Source organism: Aythya ferina (assembly GCF_964211825.1).
Source record: "Aythya ferina genome assembly, chromosome: 1".
In the NCBI taxonomy this organism is placed as follows: domain Eukaryota; kingdom Metazoa; phylum Chordata; class Aves; order Anseriformes; family Anatidae; genus Aythya; species Aythya ferina.
In genome coordinates this window covers 96,023,423-96,042,832 of record NC_140296.1, presented here as the reverse complement: position 1 = coordinate 96,042,832, position 19,410 = coordinate 96,023,423, and the positions used below count along the sequence as shown (strand labels likewise).

At 42.7% G+C, this 19,410-nt stretch overlaps 1 protein-coding gene across 5 annotated transcripts in view; it reads right to left on the bottom strand.

Annotated features, from left to right (window-relative positions):
* The window catches only part of RUNX1 (RUNX family transcription factor 1), a 173,459-nt gene that overhangs the window by 49,632 nt on the left and 104,417 nt on the right, over positions 1-19,410 (bottom strand). For all 5 annotated transcript variants that reach the window (XM_084511705.1, XM_084511708.1, XM_084511709.1 and 2 more), the window contains 2 exons: positions 16,552-16,708; positions 37-141 (listed from right to left, as the gene is read on the bottom strand). In XM_084511705.1, coding sequence (XP_084367831.1) covers positions 37-141; positions 16,552-16,708 — 262 coding nt within the window. The remainder of the gene's footprint in view (positions 1-36; positions 142-16,551; positions 16,709-19,410) is intronic.

Here is a 19,410-nt window from a genome sequence, read left to right as displayed (position 1 = left end):
ATCACCTTTTGCAAATGTTGTTGTTATTTCACTTACTTCTGGGTTCTCGAGGTCCATCCACCGTTATCTTGATGGCTCTGTGGTACGTGGCTACTTGCGGAGGGTTCGTGAAAACTGTGATGGTCAGCGTGAAGCTTTTCCCTGCAACAGGAAAAAAGGTTATTGAACATACATCAAGAAAAGGTGCATTTGTCCTTTCCAATAGCACCAGAACACTCCAAATGGCACCAAAACACTTCATCTGTCCATATCTAAGGACAGGTATGAGCACAGACAGTGTGGTGTATAACCTCACCACTGTCTGATGCTGGATGCATTCCCTCTGTGGCAACTGCTCAAAGCATTTGAAAAAAAAATATTAATTTATATGTAAATGATCTACATTTTGTTTGTAAAATAAGGTGGTTACCCCTAACTGTTGCAGTTTATCTGATCTACTTGACTACTGGTGCATTGTCTGTACTTTCTGAAGGCTGTTAGTTCAGAGAAGCTTGAAAATTGTGGCTGACTCTTCCAAAACTGCCACGGGAATCTGATCAACAGTGCTTGTTAAAATTAAAGAGAACTGGGTGCTCAGGTCCCCTGGGCGGATCGTAAAATCCCATGCTTTGGTGTTGAAGCTAGCATTAGATCAATTCCATATTACGAACCCTTTAAAAATAATCTGCTACTGCAATGCCAAGAAACAAGGGAATGGAAAAAATAAAAAATCCCCGCTGCCTGTCCGCAGAGAATTAAAACATTTTATGAAGACATAGCGGAGCATTATGCTCAGTCTCTCTATTATTCAGTAAGAAAACTGTGAAGGCCTTTTCAAAACTGTTGTGTGCATGCCACAGCTCAGAGTTCTGAAAAGTGCTCATTTGGATGGCTGCTGGGGAGGCTGGATGGCTTTGTATCCCCTTGTGACTGTGATGTATTCAAATCCTGCTACCTCTGGATTCACTTTTGGCCAATGCCAGCATTACTTTAGGCATTTCCTCAGTAACAGAAGTAACTTTCTTTACCCTTGATAAGACCTCATGTATGTATTCATTACGACTTTGGCCTGGGCAGCAATAAAAACATTGGCTGTCAGCAGGTTTAGCATCGTTATCTCAGCATCACAGAGGACTCAGACACTGGCAGAAATCTTCATTATCAGTCAGAGACATCAAGGGCCATCACCTCAAGTTAGATAACCAGGAACCATTGTAAGAACATTGAGGTCCTTCTCCTTTGGGCACATGCTGTGCCCTTCCCATACAGCTCTGCCTGCTCATTCCATCGCTTGGCTCCAGCCCTCCTGAAGGAGGAGTTTCTTCCCTCCTAAGACCTTCCACTCCTATAGTTTGCTTGGTTTATCTATATAAATAAATATAAATATAAATGTAAATACAAGTATAAATGCCTGTCTCTAGCAGCAATATTCTCCCCCTCCCTGTGTACATTTACTTGCAATTCAATACTTCTCTTAATGCGATTCCTAGTGTGGTGCTAATGGTCTGCATCAACAGCACAGTGAGCGCACTGCACACACATAGCTGTTACTGGAAGCTGTCTTCATCGCATCCCTGTGAATTAGAGAGGTATTCTCCCCACTTTACAGATGAGGAACTGTGGGCAGATAAAGTGTCTTGGCCAAGATCTCACAGGAAGCCTGCGGCCAGTGATGCTAACCACTTTGGCTGCTGCAGCTAAATCCGACAATAATCCTGAATCACAGCCCTGAGAAAACAGAAGCTGAAATACAAACCTCCCAGATCCCAGGCCGCTATCTTTTCACCTCCACATTCTTACTAGAAAGCAGTCCCTGAGATGAAAAGAATTCCAAGTGAAGCATAAGTAATTTTAGATCACTGTCTCAGGGCCTTTGGACCCCAACTCTAGTGTCCTACACCTACCTTGACCAAGGATCATGGTGTTCCTGACATTTTTTAATACCAAGTTATATGATAAAGCTTTTTTATTTTTTCCACCATCACACCAGATCTTTCTATGAGGCATTAACCATAAAGCTCAATAAGCTTTCTTCCAACAAATTTTAACACCCATAGCATTAGACTTAACAAATATCAGAGAGGCACCGGTGGTTCTTTTTTCTTTTAAAAATATAAAAAATAGTTTCCCTGTTGCAGATGCAACACTTAGATCTCCAAGACTGAGAGACTTTGAAAATATGCATTATTCCCTTTACTAATCTGCAGTACTTCCATCTTGCTTCCAGTTTATTTTTTGACAACAGCTGATGCATTAGGTAATTCTGCTGTTTTGCTAGAATACAGTCTATTTTTTCTATAGAAGGTCTTTGAAGAGTTTTGAGATAGAAAAAAACGCAGGAAAAAAAGTCATTAGACTGATGAACTGTAAGGACAATGTGGCGACATTATCAGTCTACAAGACCAGAATAAAGAAGAAGAGGGGAGCAAAGTTACTTTCAAGATCTTCTACAAAACAGAGATCTCAGAACCAGTATAAGTCTGTGATACAAGCTGGCAAAAGCAGGAAGATACGTAGCTTACTTCTTGTTGACAGAAGACTATTCATTAACCACATACTGGTTAACCACAGGGCTATATAACCATAAACCTACATGTCACTCATTGCTGCTTACCAATAATTCTGGCTGTGCTTTTCTCTGGTTGTTCTGTTTCATTTACATTTAGTTTTATTAAGTGGTTTTATCATTTTTATTCATAGCTTCTACATTATTCATCATTTATATGCCTGGTTGACAAAGGCAGGTTTAGATTGGAGGTATTGTTAGTGAAATATATGTTTTATGGGTGTACCTGCTTTGGGATGACAGCATGACAATAAACTTCCCCTCCTTGCTTTTATGTATTATGATACAGCCAAGATACAAGATAAATTTTTATTTTCAGCATATGCTTGTATAATACACCTATACACCAGCACACACACACAGATAGATATAAAACACGTAGCAGACTACACTGGTGGATATAATACCAGATTAGTCACTGCAGGCCATATTCAGACTCCCTAGCACTGGAGGATATAGCAGATGTGATGATTTCTGATTTCTAAGTAACTGGACCTCCTAACTAAGGGCAGAAGACCTATGCTGAGCACTGTGCATCCCTGCTCAGCTCAGGAAGGAGTGGGAGCCTCCAAAGCTGGGTCAGACAGCCTAAGTGAAGGACTGAGCTCTCTAGTGACTATAAAGAGGGATCACATACCCCAGGAGGACCTTCTGAAATGCTGGCCTGGTTCAGATGCTTCAAACAGTCATGATGACAATTTGTTTATGGCCCAGTGGTGACAGCAAGCCAGCATGTAGCCCTTCATTGACTAACATCAAAATCTGAGACTTTTACTTTGGGTCTATGATGTGCTCCTCGACATGTTTAAGCCAGTCACCACAGTATCATCATGGGAGTCTGTGCCGATGGTGGAAGGGCTGAAGGGTGTTGCCCATGCCAAGCTGTGCCTCTCTGGGGTCCAGCAGTCCTTTCAGAGAGTGCTGCTATCTGCAGCCATCCCTGGTAGCTCCTAATGTCAGGCACAGAGCACCTGATGAGCACAAAGATTAAATTCTCCAGATGTGGGACAGAGCACTGCCTTTGGAAACCCTCCCCACTGACATCAGACATGCTGTCGTATGTTTATGGGTAGAGCACAGGACTCACTGCTTCCATCAAGTATTCCCACATAACTAGGGTAGGAAAAATTGCCTGGTAACATTTATTTTGCAGGAGCATTAATGTCAGTACCCTTTCAGAAAAAAAATAATGGAAACAGTAGCGTTTCTGGCCAAAATGCAATACTGACTTTTGAAACGATACCCAGAGACTGCCAAAGGGTTTGTTAGAGACTAGCTTACCAACAGTGCCCTGGAGAGTTACTGCTGATTTGAAAGCTAAAGTCAGTTGTCCCCAGCTCCTGACTTTACAGGATTGCTTGCGAGATCCCTGGATGCCATGCAAAGCTGTAAGAACTTAAGAGGAAGTACAAAGCATAACGTCTGCCAGTGCCTGCCCAGCAAGGCTGTTTCTGGGCCAGCAGACGAGAAGGATCAGCCTCCGGTTCCTGAGCATCTGAAGGTGTTGTACCCGTGCTCTGCTTGGCAATATTCAGCTGCATCCCATCTGACCGAGTCTGGAAGCAGAGAGAGTCATGAGCTCATGCCCGGCAAGATGAGGGATTTATGTCAGTGGTCTCCCAGAACAACCCAGCACGGGGCTGAAGGGCTCTAGAGGGAGCAATAGGCTTGTAAACTGCGGCCCCTGGGAAGGTCCGAGAGGAACCAAGGGGGAAAATGAATCTCAAGTGACAACACGGTCACATGAAGCTCCTGCGTGCTGCTTTAGTCATCTCTGAGCCGTGTCATGGCCAGATGGATCTGGGGGTGGGAAGGCATGCTTAAAATATAGGTGGCGGCATGGGCAGATGCAAGGGGGAATGAGAACAGACACACTTTAGGGAAGACAAACCACCCCTCAAACTTATCCTTTCACTTTATTCCATCTCTTTCTTAGGCAAAAAGATCCACTGATTCCACTGAAGAAGGGTCAGCCAAATGAGGACAGAATGAAAATGGAGCTAAAGCTTCGGAAGTCTGCCCACATGGTGGGGAGAAAGAAGGGGATGCCATCAGATGCTGTGATCACATTTACTATATTTTTCTTTGGGGATTTTTTTCTGCTGATCTTAGATGTGTCATTAGAGTTTTTTGTTTTGTTCTGTTGTGTTTTGTTTTAAATCATTACAGTAAAATATTAGATAAAAAGAAGAAAAAGGGAAAAGAGACAAGAATGCCTGTGCTGACAAGGATAGAAGGTATGGATGGCAAAATATGAAATGTAATATAAAAATGCAATACAAATTATATTACAGACATTTCTATGATATTAGTGAGAGCCTTCCAGATTCTAGTAAGAATGATTATGATACTATTCTTTTATCCAGCTTCTACTTTTTAATGCTTATGTACTTACTTTTATTAAACCATGCTAAATGATCAGTTTTATACATCTTTACATTTTCTCACAACATCTTCCTGGGTATCTGCCAAATCAAAGATACCTACTGCATTTTAATAACATACCTGACTGTATCCTTTGGCAGGATGCAATACATGCACACATATTCATTCTCAGCTGTTGATTGTTATTCACTGGGTCCAAATTTTGCCATTTTTATCACGTAAGCCACATTATACTTTGTTAGCTGAATAAACCAAAGGTAATCAATAGGGTGAGACAGGCCAACATAAGTTGACACTTCATTAGTTGACTGTTGCTCATGATATGAGTGAAATGTTTTTGTAGTTCTTCAGATTATATTTCCAATTGCAAAAAGAAAAAAAACCTTGCACAACTACTCTTATCATTGGGTGATAACTATTTTGTCCTGTTGGCAGTTACAGTTTCACATGGTGAGCATGCAGCTTTGCCTGTTGTGCTTGGCCCGATGGCTATTTCATCAGAAAAGAGTTGCAGTTGAAGTAAGCGGCATCAAAAATAACATAATTTGTTTACCATCAGTACCACAGATGCCACCTAATTTAAATATAAGAAAAAAGCTGTTATCAACCTCATCCACTACTGCACCGTAAATTGTTTGCAAACTCTGACCACCACAGAACAACGGACCAAATGGATAAATAACCACATGGGGAGATGTCAGCAAATCAGGGTCACTGCACAAAGAAATGCAAGAGCTGTGCAAGCAAATCAGCTGCAGGGCAACTGATCTCTTTGCGTACTTATAGGGATGTTCCGTGGGTGTACATGGAAACTTCAAGATTTGGGAAATATACCCACCTGTCTCCTGCCAAACCAGATTGGGTCAGCATGAAGGTACACTTTTGAAAGTTTTTCTCAAGTGGCTTACTCCAGGAAGTTCTTATATCTGTGTTTACACAGCATTCACTTACCCCGAATGAAAACTCAGTCCCATTAAATAAACCAATAGGTGTTTTGTTCTGGATTTACATGGGGCCAAGTTTTCATGCAAATGTCCAAAAGCAGCCCTGCTGTATCCCTGGCCCCTGCCATAAGCTACTTCATTTGCTGTGCAGAAAGTGCTGGAAAAGCCACAAGCAGCTCCCTAAAGCTGAGCAGAGCATCCCCACTGCTGTGGGGCACAGCAGGCACACTGCTGCCCTTTTGCCTCCCTCCCAGTTCCCTGCAGCACAACCGAGTGCTTAGGCAAGACGTGCACCTCATTCTCTTCTCCTCACACATTCTCCATACCCTTTATTCACCACGACTTCCCTGCGCTGGAAGGCTGGAGAAAGGTTGTATCTGAGGTGAAATCATTTCAAGGCATTATGCTGGTGAAACATATGCACGACATTTAACCTAGGGCAACACAGGAACCATGTTAAGCAACCAAAATTACGTAACTGAAATCGAGCAACGTTAATAGAGGCACTGCCAACCTAAGCAGGTTCTAACATCTAAATTTACCTTAAAAGCGTTATCTGGGTGATAAGGACAGTCCTTAACACCTTTCTGAAGACTGTCCCCAACAATCTTCTTACTTCTTAAGTTAAAAACATAACCCCATGCCCGCATGCTGTTGACATGAAATATTTAAGCAAACCAATGCAGAAGCTGGTTCTGTGCTCTGTGCTCAGTGTAACTTCACAGCTGTTAAAATAAGGCTGACTCGGGCCCCTGAAGGTAGCAGATCCTAAAGTTGATTTTCCCCTACACTTTGATTTTCTAAAGAGGTACTGACAATTGATCCCTTTCCTCAGGAAAAAAAATAAAGAAAAAAAAAAAAAAAAAAAGAGAATGCCTTCTAGCTGGACTAAACAAAAAATGCTAGCCCCCAGCACCCCAGAAATGTGTCACCCTCAGTTCAAAAACCACATCTTTGCCTGAGTGCTACTTTTTACCCATTACTGTAGCAAATAACACAGTTAGCACTTGATCTGAAACTCTCAGAAGAGTGGTTCTCCCTTGCACAAACAGGATCGTTCATGCTCTCAAGAGCTTCAAGAGAGGACTTAGCTCATTAAAACTGTCCCCCTTTTTTTTTCTCTCTCTCTCTTTTTTTTTTTTTTTTTGGCCAGCTGTTTACATTTTAATTTGATGAGCTTGTGTGCAGGCAGTTTCACTTCTGTGCTGATGATGGGTTTCACTTCCCAGTCCCATGTGCTGTCATGATGATACCGGCCACCGCCTCCTCCGGCCTCGCAGGGGCCTCCGTGCTAATCCCTTCGTCGACAGTCTGGCAATGTGTGTAAAAGTGCAGCCACTGCTGCTGCTGCTCCACTGTCAGCTTGCAAGGCACCTGGTGGCCCTTCTCTGCTTCAGGAACTTGCATTGATGTCTAAAATGTTACATACTAGTCTCCAGTCTCAATCTGATTCCCTCAAGTTCCCTCCCTCAGGTTATTACCTCATGTTATTTTTCCGTCATATAAATGCTGTAAATGTGCTTCAGTAGATGTGCCACAAAAAATAATAATAATAATAAAAATTATTCTGTTTAGAGACAAAATGGTGTTGCTTCAGTAGCAGGAGATAGCAGGTTTAGATACTAAATGGTCATGGATGTTTATCAGGAAGGGAGCTGCAGCAGAAAGCAGGTAGGAGGACATCTCTGAGTTTATGGGAAAGGGCACAAATGAACTATCTGAAGAGATGAGACAGTCAAGTGATTTGGGATCTGGGTCGCAGGAAGGAGGTCTCTGAATAGAGGGTATCCTGCAGCAGTCAGCTTCGGATGACATCTAGTAGTAGCTTAGACATTAGTCGCTTTTGTATAGCAATGTCAACACTCCACAAATACACAAAACCACCATGAAGAATCCCCCCTATATTGACATGTTGCCTAACTTCTGAAGAGAGAATTCTGCTTCAAGCTGTGGCAGGAATTCGGCCAGCAGGAACATTGTTTGTACTTTAGCATGCTTAGGTTTATGTTCAATGTACGCACCAGCATTTAGGCTTTGAGATGGAGGTGCTGGGTATATGCATGTGTGTGAGCATGGGCACCAGAGTCCGACACAACAGTGTCTGACCAAATAATAGAAAAAAAAGTGTTTTTCCATCCTGTTCTGAAAGGCAACCCGAGTGACCTGTTTTAACTGAATTTTGGGGGTGTGATGCCTTCTTAGACTGAAAGCCTGCAGATCAAGTTTGCAAAATGGATTAAAGCATTAAAACGCTGGGTTGTGGGGGGAAGCAGAGGGAAGACCTTTTAATGGAAAAGTCAAGCAGCCTCTAACTATAAGTGGAGTTGCTGCAGTAACCACTATAAAATTCTTATGAACTTGGGTGGAGACAATAATTACAGCACAGGAAGAATGAGATGCTGCGGGTTGCCTGGCTTCTGCACCAGAGTGTCAGCACAGAGAGACTGCAGTTTGAGTTGTAAAATGTAGTGCTTCTTGTTACGATATTTTTAAGACCTGAGCTGTTTGAGCACAGATTATGGAGGGTGAAATTAAAGTGGAGCTATTTTTTCCCCAAAGATAACTTTCAGACACTCCATATGAATTTTCAGACACTCCGTATGAACTGGCCACCCCCAAAAATGAACCTCTGCTTTCAAGCTGTGGTTTACTACATATCAGGGCTTTAAAATTTTTAAAACACAGCTCTTCTATACATCAGAGACTGGGGTATACGTGAACAAGTGTTCAGAAGTCACAGCCTCCAGAAGTGCATCCAGCTCTCGGGTGGAACAAAGCCACCATCTTTCAGCACCGTGTCACTGCTAATAGTTCAGGGAAATAAAAAAAAAAAAAAAAAAATAAAAAAAAAAAAAAAAGAGCACCAGGGACACAAAATGTACAGGACAGTTCAAAATGAGATGACTTAACTGCAAAACCACCTACCACCTTCTCACAGAGAATGCCTTGGGATCCTTAAGCCTAATAATAGTCCTTAACCCAGCTATAGTTTCAAGTCATTAATAAGCTTTTTGAGGTAGAAATTATCACCCACACTTTACAGGTGATGAGACAGACATGAAAAGGTTAAGGCCCAGATTCACAAGAGGATTTAGCTGCCTGAAGTGGGATTCGGGTTTGATTTAAGTGCTTAAACCCTAAATTACTCCCCTCTGAGCCCCCATCCAGCTGGAGCCCGGCAGCAGAAGCAGTGGCTGGCTATCTGAGGGTGCTTCCTCTGCTGTCCAACCCAATGCACCACGGCCACGAGCTCAGCCCCCAGGGAGGAGCAACTCAGCACGGTCAGGCCTGAGAGCAGGGAAACCTCAGTGTAATGGCTGATTCTGGCACACCTTCCTGCTCTGGCACGCCGCTGGAGCTGCGACGAAACACACTCCTTGCCCTACAGAGCCATGAAGATGACGGCCCGCTGGTGCAGCTGCAGGCAGAGCACTGGGCACAGGGAACAAGGAAGGTGTGTGATGTCTGGAAGAGCAACGTGCTGCTCTGGATATAGCAGGCAATCATCATCACTGCTGCTATAGCAGGAGGGACTTCTGCCTGCAGTGTCCTAGAGCAGGTGAAGGCCGAAAGGCGGCCTGACAAGTCGCTTCGTCAGTAGCTAGCTGAGCGTGGGAGTGCACATGGGGACTGTTTACTCTCAGCTCATTTTCTTGGAGGAAGGACTCCTCCGTGCTGTCATTACACTAATGCAATGCGCATTGATTTCAGAGCTCGGCAGAAGTCCGGGGTCACTTGATGGATATCCATGCCGTCAGCAAGGGGGAGATAACACTGCCATTACGAGCCTGGGACCTGCCAAACTCTACTAGAGATGACTTCCAAGAGCAGGACGGCCTCTGAGGCCTCAGATATGGACATGGCTTTGTCGGAGCCGTGGTACATAAAGTCTAGCCTGTGGAAACTCTGTGGCCTTGCCAAACCCTTTCCTTCAGTTCCTCCCTAAACTTCAGGGAACTGATGTTGTGCATACGCACTGCTCCAAGCACCGCCCTGCTAAAGAGCTCTTATGGCATCAAGCCTTCGGGACAGCTGCTGCTCTCCTCCTCGCCTCTCCTCTCGGCCCTCTCCACCCTGCCATGCCTGCACAGCATGGGAGGTAGCTCCCCGCGGGAGGAGGGTGGAAGGAATTTAATTCCTCCATCCTAGCACCACGCTGGAGGCCAAACCCAGCTCCAGTTGTAGAGGCTGGTACATGAATCCCAACCCGTGCCTCACCCACAGGCACCAATGTGATATAAACAGTAGCAGCTTGGGGCTTCGGTGCTGCTGGATGCAGCCTGGTCCCTGCGAGGGGTTTCCAGTGACTTTCTCAAAGAAGAGAGGCAGGAGGAGCATTGGCAGAGGACAGGGATCAAGAGATGGAGGTGGATGCAGACACAGAGATAGGGAATGGGGTCAGTTTGAAGAAGCTGAGAAAGTGGTGATGAAACAGTGTGATGGGAAAACAAGGGAGAAGCAGGATGGGAGTGAAAGAGGTGTGGAGTCAGCTTCAAGGTAAAAGAAAAAGTGTTTTGTCGTGTTTTTTGTTTTTGTTTTCTGTTGCTAAATGATTTTTGGAAGGGTACAGAGACTGATTCAGGCTGACGAGGGTTTATGCACATGACTGCTGGAAAAGGAAGGCTCTCCTGACAGTACTTGTAAGCCACTGATTTGCAGCATCCTCACTTCTGCTAAGGCTGAGCGAGCTGACAAGAAATGCTTGCCATAGAACAGTCATCTGAAGTTCACTAGCCAGCCCTAAAGCCCAGCTCCTAATTAATATCTCAGAATAATTTCATTTTGAGCACAAAACACAAGCTCTTACTTGGGTTGTAATATAGGTATATACACACATACCTACACACAAAAATAAATATTTTTTTTTTTACTAGAACTCAAATGTCTCTACTGAAGAAAGCACACTAAAATACAAACCAAAACAAAATAAAAAGAATTAAAAAAATAAATAGATCAAAATTTGAAGGGCAAACATATCACTTGAAACTATGTAACCTCTTCATCTAGAGAGGTACTTTGTCTTCCAGAGGCAGTATCCTGGTAAGCCCAACTTCTTTTATCATTGCAGAAAACAAGAAAATGCTCAGAGGATAGTGTCTGCCTCATCCTCATCGTTACCCTGAGTTTAAAAAATGTACAAGCACAGCTCTGCACAACCAAAAAATAGATTTATTGTTATTGGAATGAGGGCAGTGGTTCAGCACTTGGCATGGTCACTGTTTACAGCAGTAATGCTCCCGGAGACAGGAAGTTCTCAAAATCACTCTGCCATTATTTTTCTCCTGTTGACGCTTTCTGATTGAGACTTCTTTCGCCCAGACCAAATTTTAAGTAACCCAGCAGAGTGTTTGTGAGCTGGCAAAGATAGCCCCAGTCATGCTCAGCCTCGCAGACCACATGATGTTTTCAGTCCAGACACCCTCGCTGAGCTGTATCATATACTTTCTTACACAATCAGCAATTCATAGAAAAGCGGCTGCACGTACCGGGACTGCACCGAAGACGACTCGGGCTGGACGCCCGCAACACGCGAGCCGTCTCCCCCGCCTCCTCCTCCGACCAGCAAAGCCTCTGCCAAAGGCTTGCACCAGGACAGCAGTCCTGCTTAAAGGGCTGTGTTTGCTAATTAATTGCACAGCGACCCGTGCTGTCTGACTCGCTATAGGCACCGACCCGTCAGCAGTCCTCTCACTGGACGCCTGCACGGCAACCTGATAAAATTAACGACACATCCAAGCAACCCTAAGTCACTCAAAAACTAAATGAGCGCTTCCAGCCTCTGTCTTTTAGAGAAAAATTCTCTGTTCAGGTCCGATGGGTTGACAGAGAGGAGCCCTGTGATACAAACCCACTTGTAATCAAATCGATTTCTACCCCAAACATCCAGCCAGAGCAACAAACCACCTCCCGCCAGCGCATCCGCTATCACTGCACACCCGTCGGCCTGAAGTATCACTAAGCAGTTGTTTTTCAGCTCTACCAACTGACCCTTTTTCAGCTTTGATGATTTCTGCTGTGTTTCTTCTATTTTTGTCTCGTCTGGCAAGCGTGGCGAGTTGTTACTCCAGTATCTGATACCACGTCCCCTGAAGCATTCCAATGGTTTGGACCCAGACCCGAGTGGCTGCTTAATACTGATTTTACGACCCTGCTGAAGAGCATCCTCCTCTGTTTTGCACATACTTTTATAATTTTGAATGCGCTCAAGTAAAAATAAAACATTTTTTAACAAAGTGCCTAAATAACACAACCACAGGCTGAAGCTACACAGAAGGAGCAAAATTCTGACTTCAGAAGACCAATAAAAATAATTGGACTCAGGATCCAGCCAGCAATTTTTGTGTTTTAAGTATTTCTGAGATTCCAGCTTAAACTGATTTTTCTTCCCCAAAATTATATCCAGAAGGAAGAGTTCTGGAGGCAGAAACTTATGGTTATGCTTCGTAATCTCCCTCTCGTACTCTCCAACCAGCTACTCCTGTGAAAAAGGGGTACTTCCTAGGCTCCGAAGAAATTAAAAAAACATCGTTAAATTTCTTCACATATGCCTAATTATGATAGCAGGTAGAAAATATATATATATGGGGTTAATGTTCAGCCCTTTCTAAAACTCAGTATTTAAAAAGGCCTTCTGGAAAGCTAGCTGCATGTGAAGCTGCAGCTACGGATTTCAGCTTTAGATTGAGATTTTCTGCAGCAAGCCAAGACACTTCCCCATTAGCTACTGTTACGATAACCTATTAATAATTATTTTCATCTGGAAAACATGTTTATTTGTTGTTGTTATTTTTTTTATTTTTATTTTTTTTTTAATGTTACGTTCTACAAAGAAGATAGTTACTAGGATTAATGATTCCATGAGGAAAATATGTAATGCTTACTGAGCCACGAAGCTTGCCCTCTCCAAAATAACTATTTATTTTTAATTTTATCCAATGAACTTCCATAGCGTCAGGCTTTTTGCATCGGATTTATTTCATCATAGTAACCTAAACTGGTTCATTATACATTTAGAAAACAGGGTACTCTGCATTAGCAGCATTTTGAAGTTTGAAACTTTTATGAATGGAGGGAGAAAAATAAAGATTTTTTTTTTTAACCATGTAATCATGCAAGAGGGTCTGAGATTGGCTGAAGTTTTAAACTACATTTTTCTTTCAGAAATTACTTACTCGGGCTTACAAGCCAGACAGGCAGGTTTTCCCAGTAGCATTCTCAAACTAGGGTGAGGAATAGTAATTCTGGGCCCCAGCCAATTCCAATGTAAATCTGTTTTGTTCAGGAAAGCCAGCCAAATTGCTTTTATACAACATCTCGCTGTTTCGGGAGACCTGTGATATTCTCAGCTCCCAGTCCTGGTGTCAAGAAAATAAAGTGCTTTTTTTTATTTTATTTTTATTTTTAATTCTGAACTCTAGGCACAGCCAGAGCAGCACAGGGTCACTTCTTGCTGGTAAATATGAAATAAGCACTGAAATGCTGATCAGTTCTTTATGTTGCAGCCAATATTTGGTTCATGTGTGTGCTTTGACAGATGTACAGGATCAGACCTCTGAATGGAGTAAATTGTTGTAACTCTTACGGTGAGAGGACAGCCACTTATGTACTAGGATGGGGATGGGGACAATAGCCTTATGCAAGGGCATTTGAAACAACCATCAGGCTGTCTTGCTAGACCTTGCTCATTTAAAGATCACAGAAAAAAGATTTAAACCATTTATCAAGATGACAATTTTCTGCTCTTTTAAAAGAGAGAGGGAAGTGGCTTGCCGACAGTTCCGCAAGGCTTTTAATGGGGCTGTTTACAGCCGAGCGGCAGCCGACGTGTAGGGAAGAAAAGCGAGGCACGGACCGGGACTGTCACTCAGCAAAGCCATTCCTTATTCTCCAGCAGTGATTTTAAATCACCCAAGGTACACAAATAATGTCCACTATGACTGCAACCGACGTGAACTTTCAGTCGCTATTCATATAATATTCCTGGCATCACACTATCACTGGTGGCAACTGAACTTATTCAAACTCAAATATTACACAGCAAACAAAGTTTGGGTTAATTTTCCTCTAGCAAAGTATCAAAGGAAGCAATGCCCTTTGAAGCAGCCACCTTCTGCTTCAGGCTTTATACAAATTCAACAGAACAGCACCCCAGAAATCATGTACCAAATGCAAACAATCCACACCTTTGGAAAACAATCCCCTGTTAGAGGAGTAAACACGGGCATACATTAGTCACTGGCTCCAAAGATGGGCGGCCAATGGGGCTTGGGAGATTTGACCTCCGAGACTGACTAACAGCATGCAGCGCTCCCAAATCACTGCTGTTGAGATGATCCCGAGCACCAGAGCACCACACAGCACAGGACATCTATGTCCACACGCACATGTGTCCGTGGCTGAGTGCCGGCTGGCGAGGGGCTGAGCGAGGCTCCCCGCAAAGCCCTTCTGCATGAATAGCCACTGTTCTCCCCCCCTCCTTCCCTCCCTCCGCTGTTGAATTTTGACCTTGAAAATCCCACAGTTCACTGTTGTGATTCCTAGCTTCGCTGCCGTGGCCAGGAACTGAACTACAGGTTTGTTTTTATTAGCTTCTCAGCCACTTTGCCAGCTATTCATTTGAATCTTCTAAACAGTCATCTCTGAATCATAATGCAAATTCCATTTACTGAAAAGGTGGAACCTTTAATATAACAAATGAACACGTTTAATGAGTGATACTTTTAGACATTACAGCATCTCTCATGTTTTCAGTAAATGGATATAATTTTCTCTGCATTACCCTATTATTATTCTTTGCTAGCATTACGAAGCTACGTTCTCAGCTGCGGGTGTTTTCCACCAAGTACATTTTGAAGACAGCCCAAACAACACAATTTGAAAGACATCTCCCTCTGTATCCTCAGTTAAAAATGCTGCTGGATACTGAGGGATTGGATGGGTATTTTATACTTAAAATGTATTTGCTGCTTGCATCCGTATTTTCACAGCGCCATATTCTTCCAAAATTGCAGGCTGCATTTACACTGGAAGAATATCCTCAAATGCATTTGACTTCAAAGGCAAGTAGAAGCTGTTGCGTATAATCAGAATGACTTCCTCAGCCTAAAGCCTGACCCATCTGCCACTGGGAGTAAAAGGTTTTGAGAAAGAGAGCAGAAGTGGGTCACCTTTGCAATGCTCCTGAAGTGTGTTTGCTGTAAGTCGGTGCGTGTTTGTAAGAGCCACGCATGCCACCACGCACCAGGACATGGCCCGGATGCTCAAAGAGTGACTACATGGGAGTGTAAGGTGCTGAGGAAGGGTCAGCCTACCCCAGGGTATTCAATCTGGTCATGAGAGACAGCAGCTCCCAAATAGCTCCAAAAGGCAGAATAAAGAAACCTATTTAGGTGCCGTAGATACTATCGCTTTGATTTGTGAATGTTACAGCACTGAATTGTCCTGAAACAACAATGTTGTCTTTGGAACACCGTGATGTTATGTTCCGATTTTACTTGAAGATACGAACTAGACAAAAGGAAAACACATAAGTAAATACCATGAAGTCACATGGAAGACGTGACAGTTTTTCAATCTTGACCTTAAACCAGAGAGGCCAATTTTTTCTGTGTGCTTTTTCCAAGCAGCATCTCACCGGTTTCAGTAGGTTTGCTTTAACCACTCTGGCCACGCAAAGGCTCTCCGCTCACAGGAGCAAGGGCAGTAGTGCAGGAGGAGTGCTTCAAATAATCTTGTAACAGAAATGTAAACACGATTGCTTGGAATTTATGGTTTTCAAGATTATGGGCTTGAGCCAAAGAGCAACATTACTACAAAGGGTCCTTCTGTTGATGTTACAGGATTTTGGATCACGCTTTGCACGCCCGTTCACACACACGATACGTGAAACACACATGCGAGACACTATTTGCAGCTTTCTAACAACATTTACATATAGTTACAGTCTAAGTCAGCTTTGGCTCTTGTTACTCAGACTCATAATGCCTTTCTATTTGTACCAGTAATTCCTGGTTATCACAGAGATGCAGGAAGTCTGACATTAAGCTCATCTATTTGGCTCTGCTCTGTCCTACCTACCCCATCCTATGCACCTTGCAGTAGTAGTACATTAAATGCCTACTGTATAAGGCTCTATGGCTATTCCAGAGAAAGGAAGGTCAGAAAAAGTGCCCTATCCCTTCATCACATTGTGGCGAAGCCTGAAAAAAAACATTAGATCTATGTGGGAATTATTTGTAATTTTAGGTTGACTCATGCTGTTGCAGAGACCGGGTTTTGCAGAGTGTGCCTGTGAGCCCTGAGACAGTCACAGTTCTCTAGACAAGCTGAGAATTCCTATTTTAAATTGAAAATGTGTTATTTAAACTTCAACATGTGTAATATTGTGCTGTTCTAAAGTGGCACGGAGAATTCTGTAGTCAAAACGAGGCTCACTGACCGTGTTGTTTTTTTTTTTTAAATGAGATTTTACTGTATAAAAATTGAAATAACATGGACGACGGGCTAGAAGACAACAAGAAAAACACACAGCTGGCTCTGTACCTTTGGAATTGGCCTAAATCAGATCTCCCTACTGCCGAAAACTCTACATACCCCACGTTCAAATTCTCTCTGCGTAACCAGAACTTGACATAGCTGGTAAAGATGACTGAACTGCAGCTGTGAACAAATACCTACCTCTTCCACTTCTACCCACAAATCTGAGGTCGTTGAACCTTGCTACTTGGTTTTTCATGGCAGCTGTTGCATTTCTGAGTTCTGCGGAGTAGTTTTCATCATTTCCAGCCATTACCGTCACCAGCGTCCCATCAGGCACGTCTCCCAGGGCCACCACCTGTGGAATCAAAGCGCAGGATCCTCAGCTTCCTCATGCGACATTTATTTTCAGGCACAGAACGCCAACAATTAATGTGATAAAATAGGAAAGAGCAGCAACAACAGAAATAAATGGGGACTAAAAGCCATTTGGGGAAAACTGAAATCACTTCCATTACTACCTTGCAGAGTTACGGCCACATTTTTACATTGACGCGTGCCCAAAATACACTCCGTGCACCCCGGCATGAAAAATACATGAAATCAACTTTCCAAAATATACTTCTGTAATTGGCAATAAACAAATTCAAGTAACAGGAACTGATTTTGATCTGCTTTACATCAGTGGCACTACTTTTAAGCTACAGCAAAGTCATGTAAATGCAAAATTCAAGAGAAAACAAAACCAAGGCAATCATCTCACGGACACTGAGGGTCAAATTCCCCACAGTTGTGCCAGTTCTCTCTCGGCTCATCCCACCTATCTGAATACATAAATTCAGAATAAGTGCATGAAGAAACAGGCCTCAACCAAATGTTTAATTGCAACTCACTAAACATTTTTTTTTTTCATTTGGAAGCATGAAAGCATATCATTGACCTAAGAATTCACCTGTAGCCTGGTGGATGGAAATTGCAATCTGAACTAATGAAACCTGCAGCAGCTCAGCAGCTTTCACCTCATTTTAAAGGCTTGCATTGTAGCTCCTTACCACTAGCATCTATCAAACAAATATTCAGGAACCCAGGATTCACTGCATTTTTGACATGATGCTCTGGGAGATGTATGGATTTCTAACATTAATCAGTCTGGCTTGTATCTGCATCATTCACACTGGTAAAACTAATACAAATTTAATTTTATCTTATCTTATTGAGCAGGACTGAATTCTCAACACAGTTTTACCTGGCTATTGCTCTGCATTGAATGGATGTCTGGTGCGTCTCTTGATTTGCTCTGGCAAAAGTAAGTGCTTGAATCGGGTCCTCTGTCATAGTTTTTCTTAGAACCTGCTGCTCTTGCTAAGAAGTTCCCCCAGTTAAGTCTACAGTAGTGCAGTAGTGATCTCAGCACCACTATTACCAAAAAGAAAAAAAAAAAAAAGAAAAAAAAAAAGAAAGAAAAAAAAAGAGGAAAAAAAAGCTCTAGCTTGTTTTTATTTCCTCTTTTACATATTCTAAGAGGAAGTAGTCCTGCACCAGGTCCTCTGAGTTGCTGCTTGATATTTTTCCTTCCTCTTAGCATTTTCTAGCTTACGTCCATGCAGTTATAATTGGTTCCAACTTGTCACAGCCTGGTCTGATTGCTATTAGTTTTCCAGACATGATCAGCAGCCCCTTTACTTAATCTGTCTCTGATGCTTATTTCCCAGTAATAACTATTTTCCCCAATAAGACAGGGGTCCCCAGCCTCTGATATTTCAGATTCTCTCCTTTGCAGGGGCTTCAGTGTCATTTCAGTGTCATTTGTCACCTATAACCCTTATTTTCACTTCCACATACGAAGTTAAAATCACTGTGTCAAAATTCCCTCTTTACGTATATATTTCAGCTTCCTCTTTCCCATTCCTCTGCAGCTCACAGTTTTGTTTCCTGTTCTCCTCTGCGTGCTGTAAGCCATTCCTGTGGCCTGTTTTGTGCTCAGCGTTCAGCTTCTCCAGTTCTCCTGATCTTCGCATAAAATAGTCCCCTCTCAAAATGTTTGATCTAATGTTTTCTCCTTCCACAACATTGTGTAACGAGGCACGCTGTCTCACAAGATCAGCCGCCGTGAACCTGATGCACTTTCCCGGTTCATAGGAAGTTATCAGAAAACCTTAATTCAGGCACATATATTAAAGACAGAAGAAAGAGAAAGGGGAAAACCTGGGCATTACCCTCGCCTCCCTCTGATGCAAATGCGTGCCTGCTCACTTAAGGAAATACCTGCTAGCATTTTTAGGGATGAAAAAACCTTCACGAAACCAGGGTCAGTTGTCTCTTACTGAACAAATATTTAAAACCACCATTTTCAAATTACACTGAAGGCAACCTTGTCGATAAGAAACGCGAAGAAAATATTAGAAACAAATGCTAAAAAAATGCAGAGTGCGGAAAAGAAACTAGAGTTAAAAGTCACAAACAATAGAAACAGAAATACAAACATTTACATTGGAAAAAAGACCAAATAGGTAAGTTGGGACTTGGTGACTGGCATTATCTAGTACCTTGTTGCACTCTTAAAAATACGGATTTCCAGAGAAGTGGGAAGTTGCACCAATGACAGCTATCTGAATTACTTGCTGCTGGTGCATCAATCAAACAAAATTGGCCTTTTAAATTAAGATTTAGATTATTTCCAAGAAGCACTTGGAGAATTAATCTGTACGGCAATTTATTAGAGTTATACATTTTCCTCTAAGTTTTCCCAGAATCGTGCTATATTTTAGAAAAAAAGTAATGCACGGGAATGACCGTTTTGGTCGGGAATAATACTCTGATCCTACAGATCAAATAGAACTAGTGATTTTGGGTAAGGAAAAGCGAAGAGGAAACTCTCTGTCTCCCTCTTCATATCGATGCAATAGCTGTGAGCAAACACTTAATAAAGCTCAGCGCTTTTTTCCCCTTTTTCTTTCTTTTTTATTTTGGTGTCAGGTGAGAAGAAGACATTGGCAGCCCGGGAGCGAGCGGACTCGCTTAGTTTCGGCACGATCCAAACCCTCTTACGATTCGATTCGC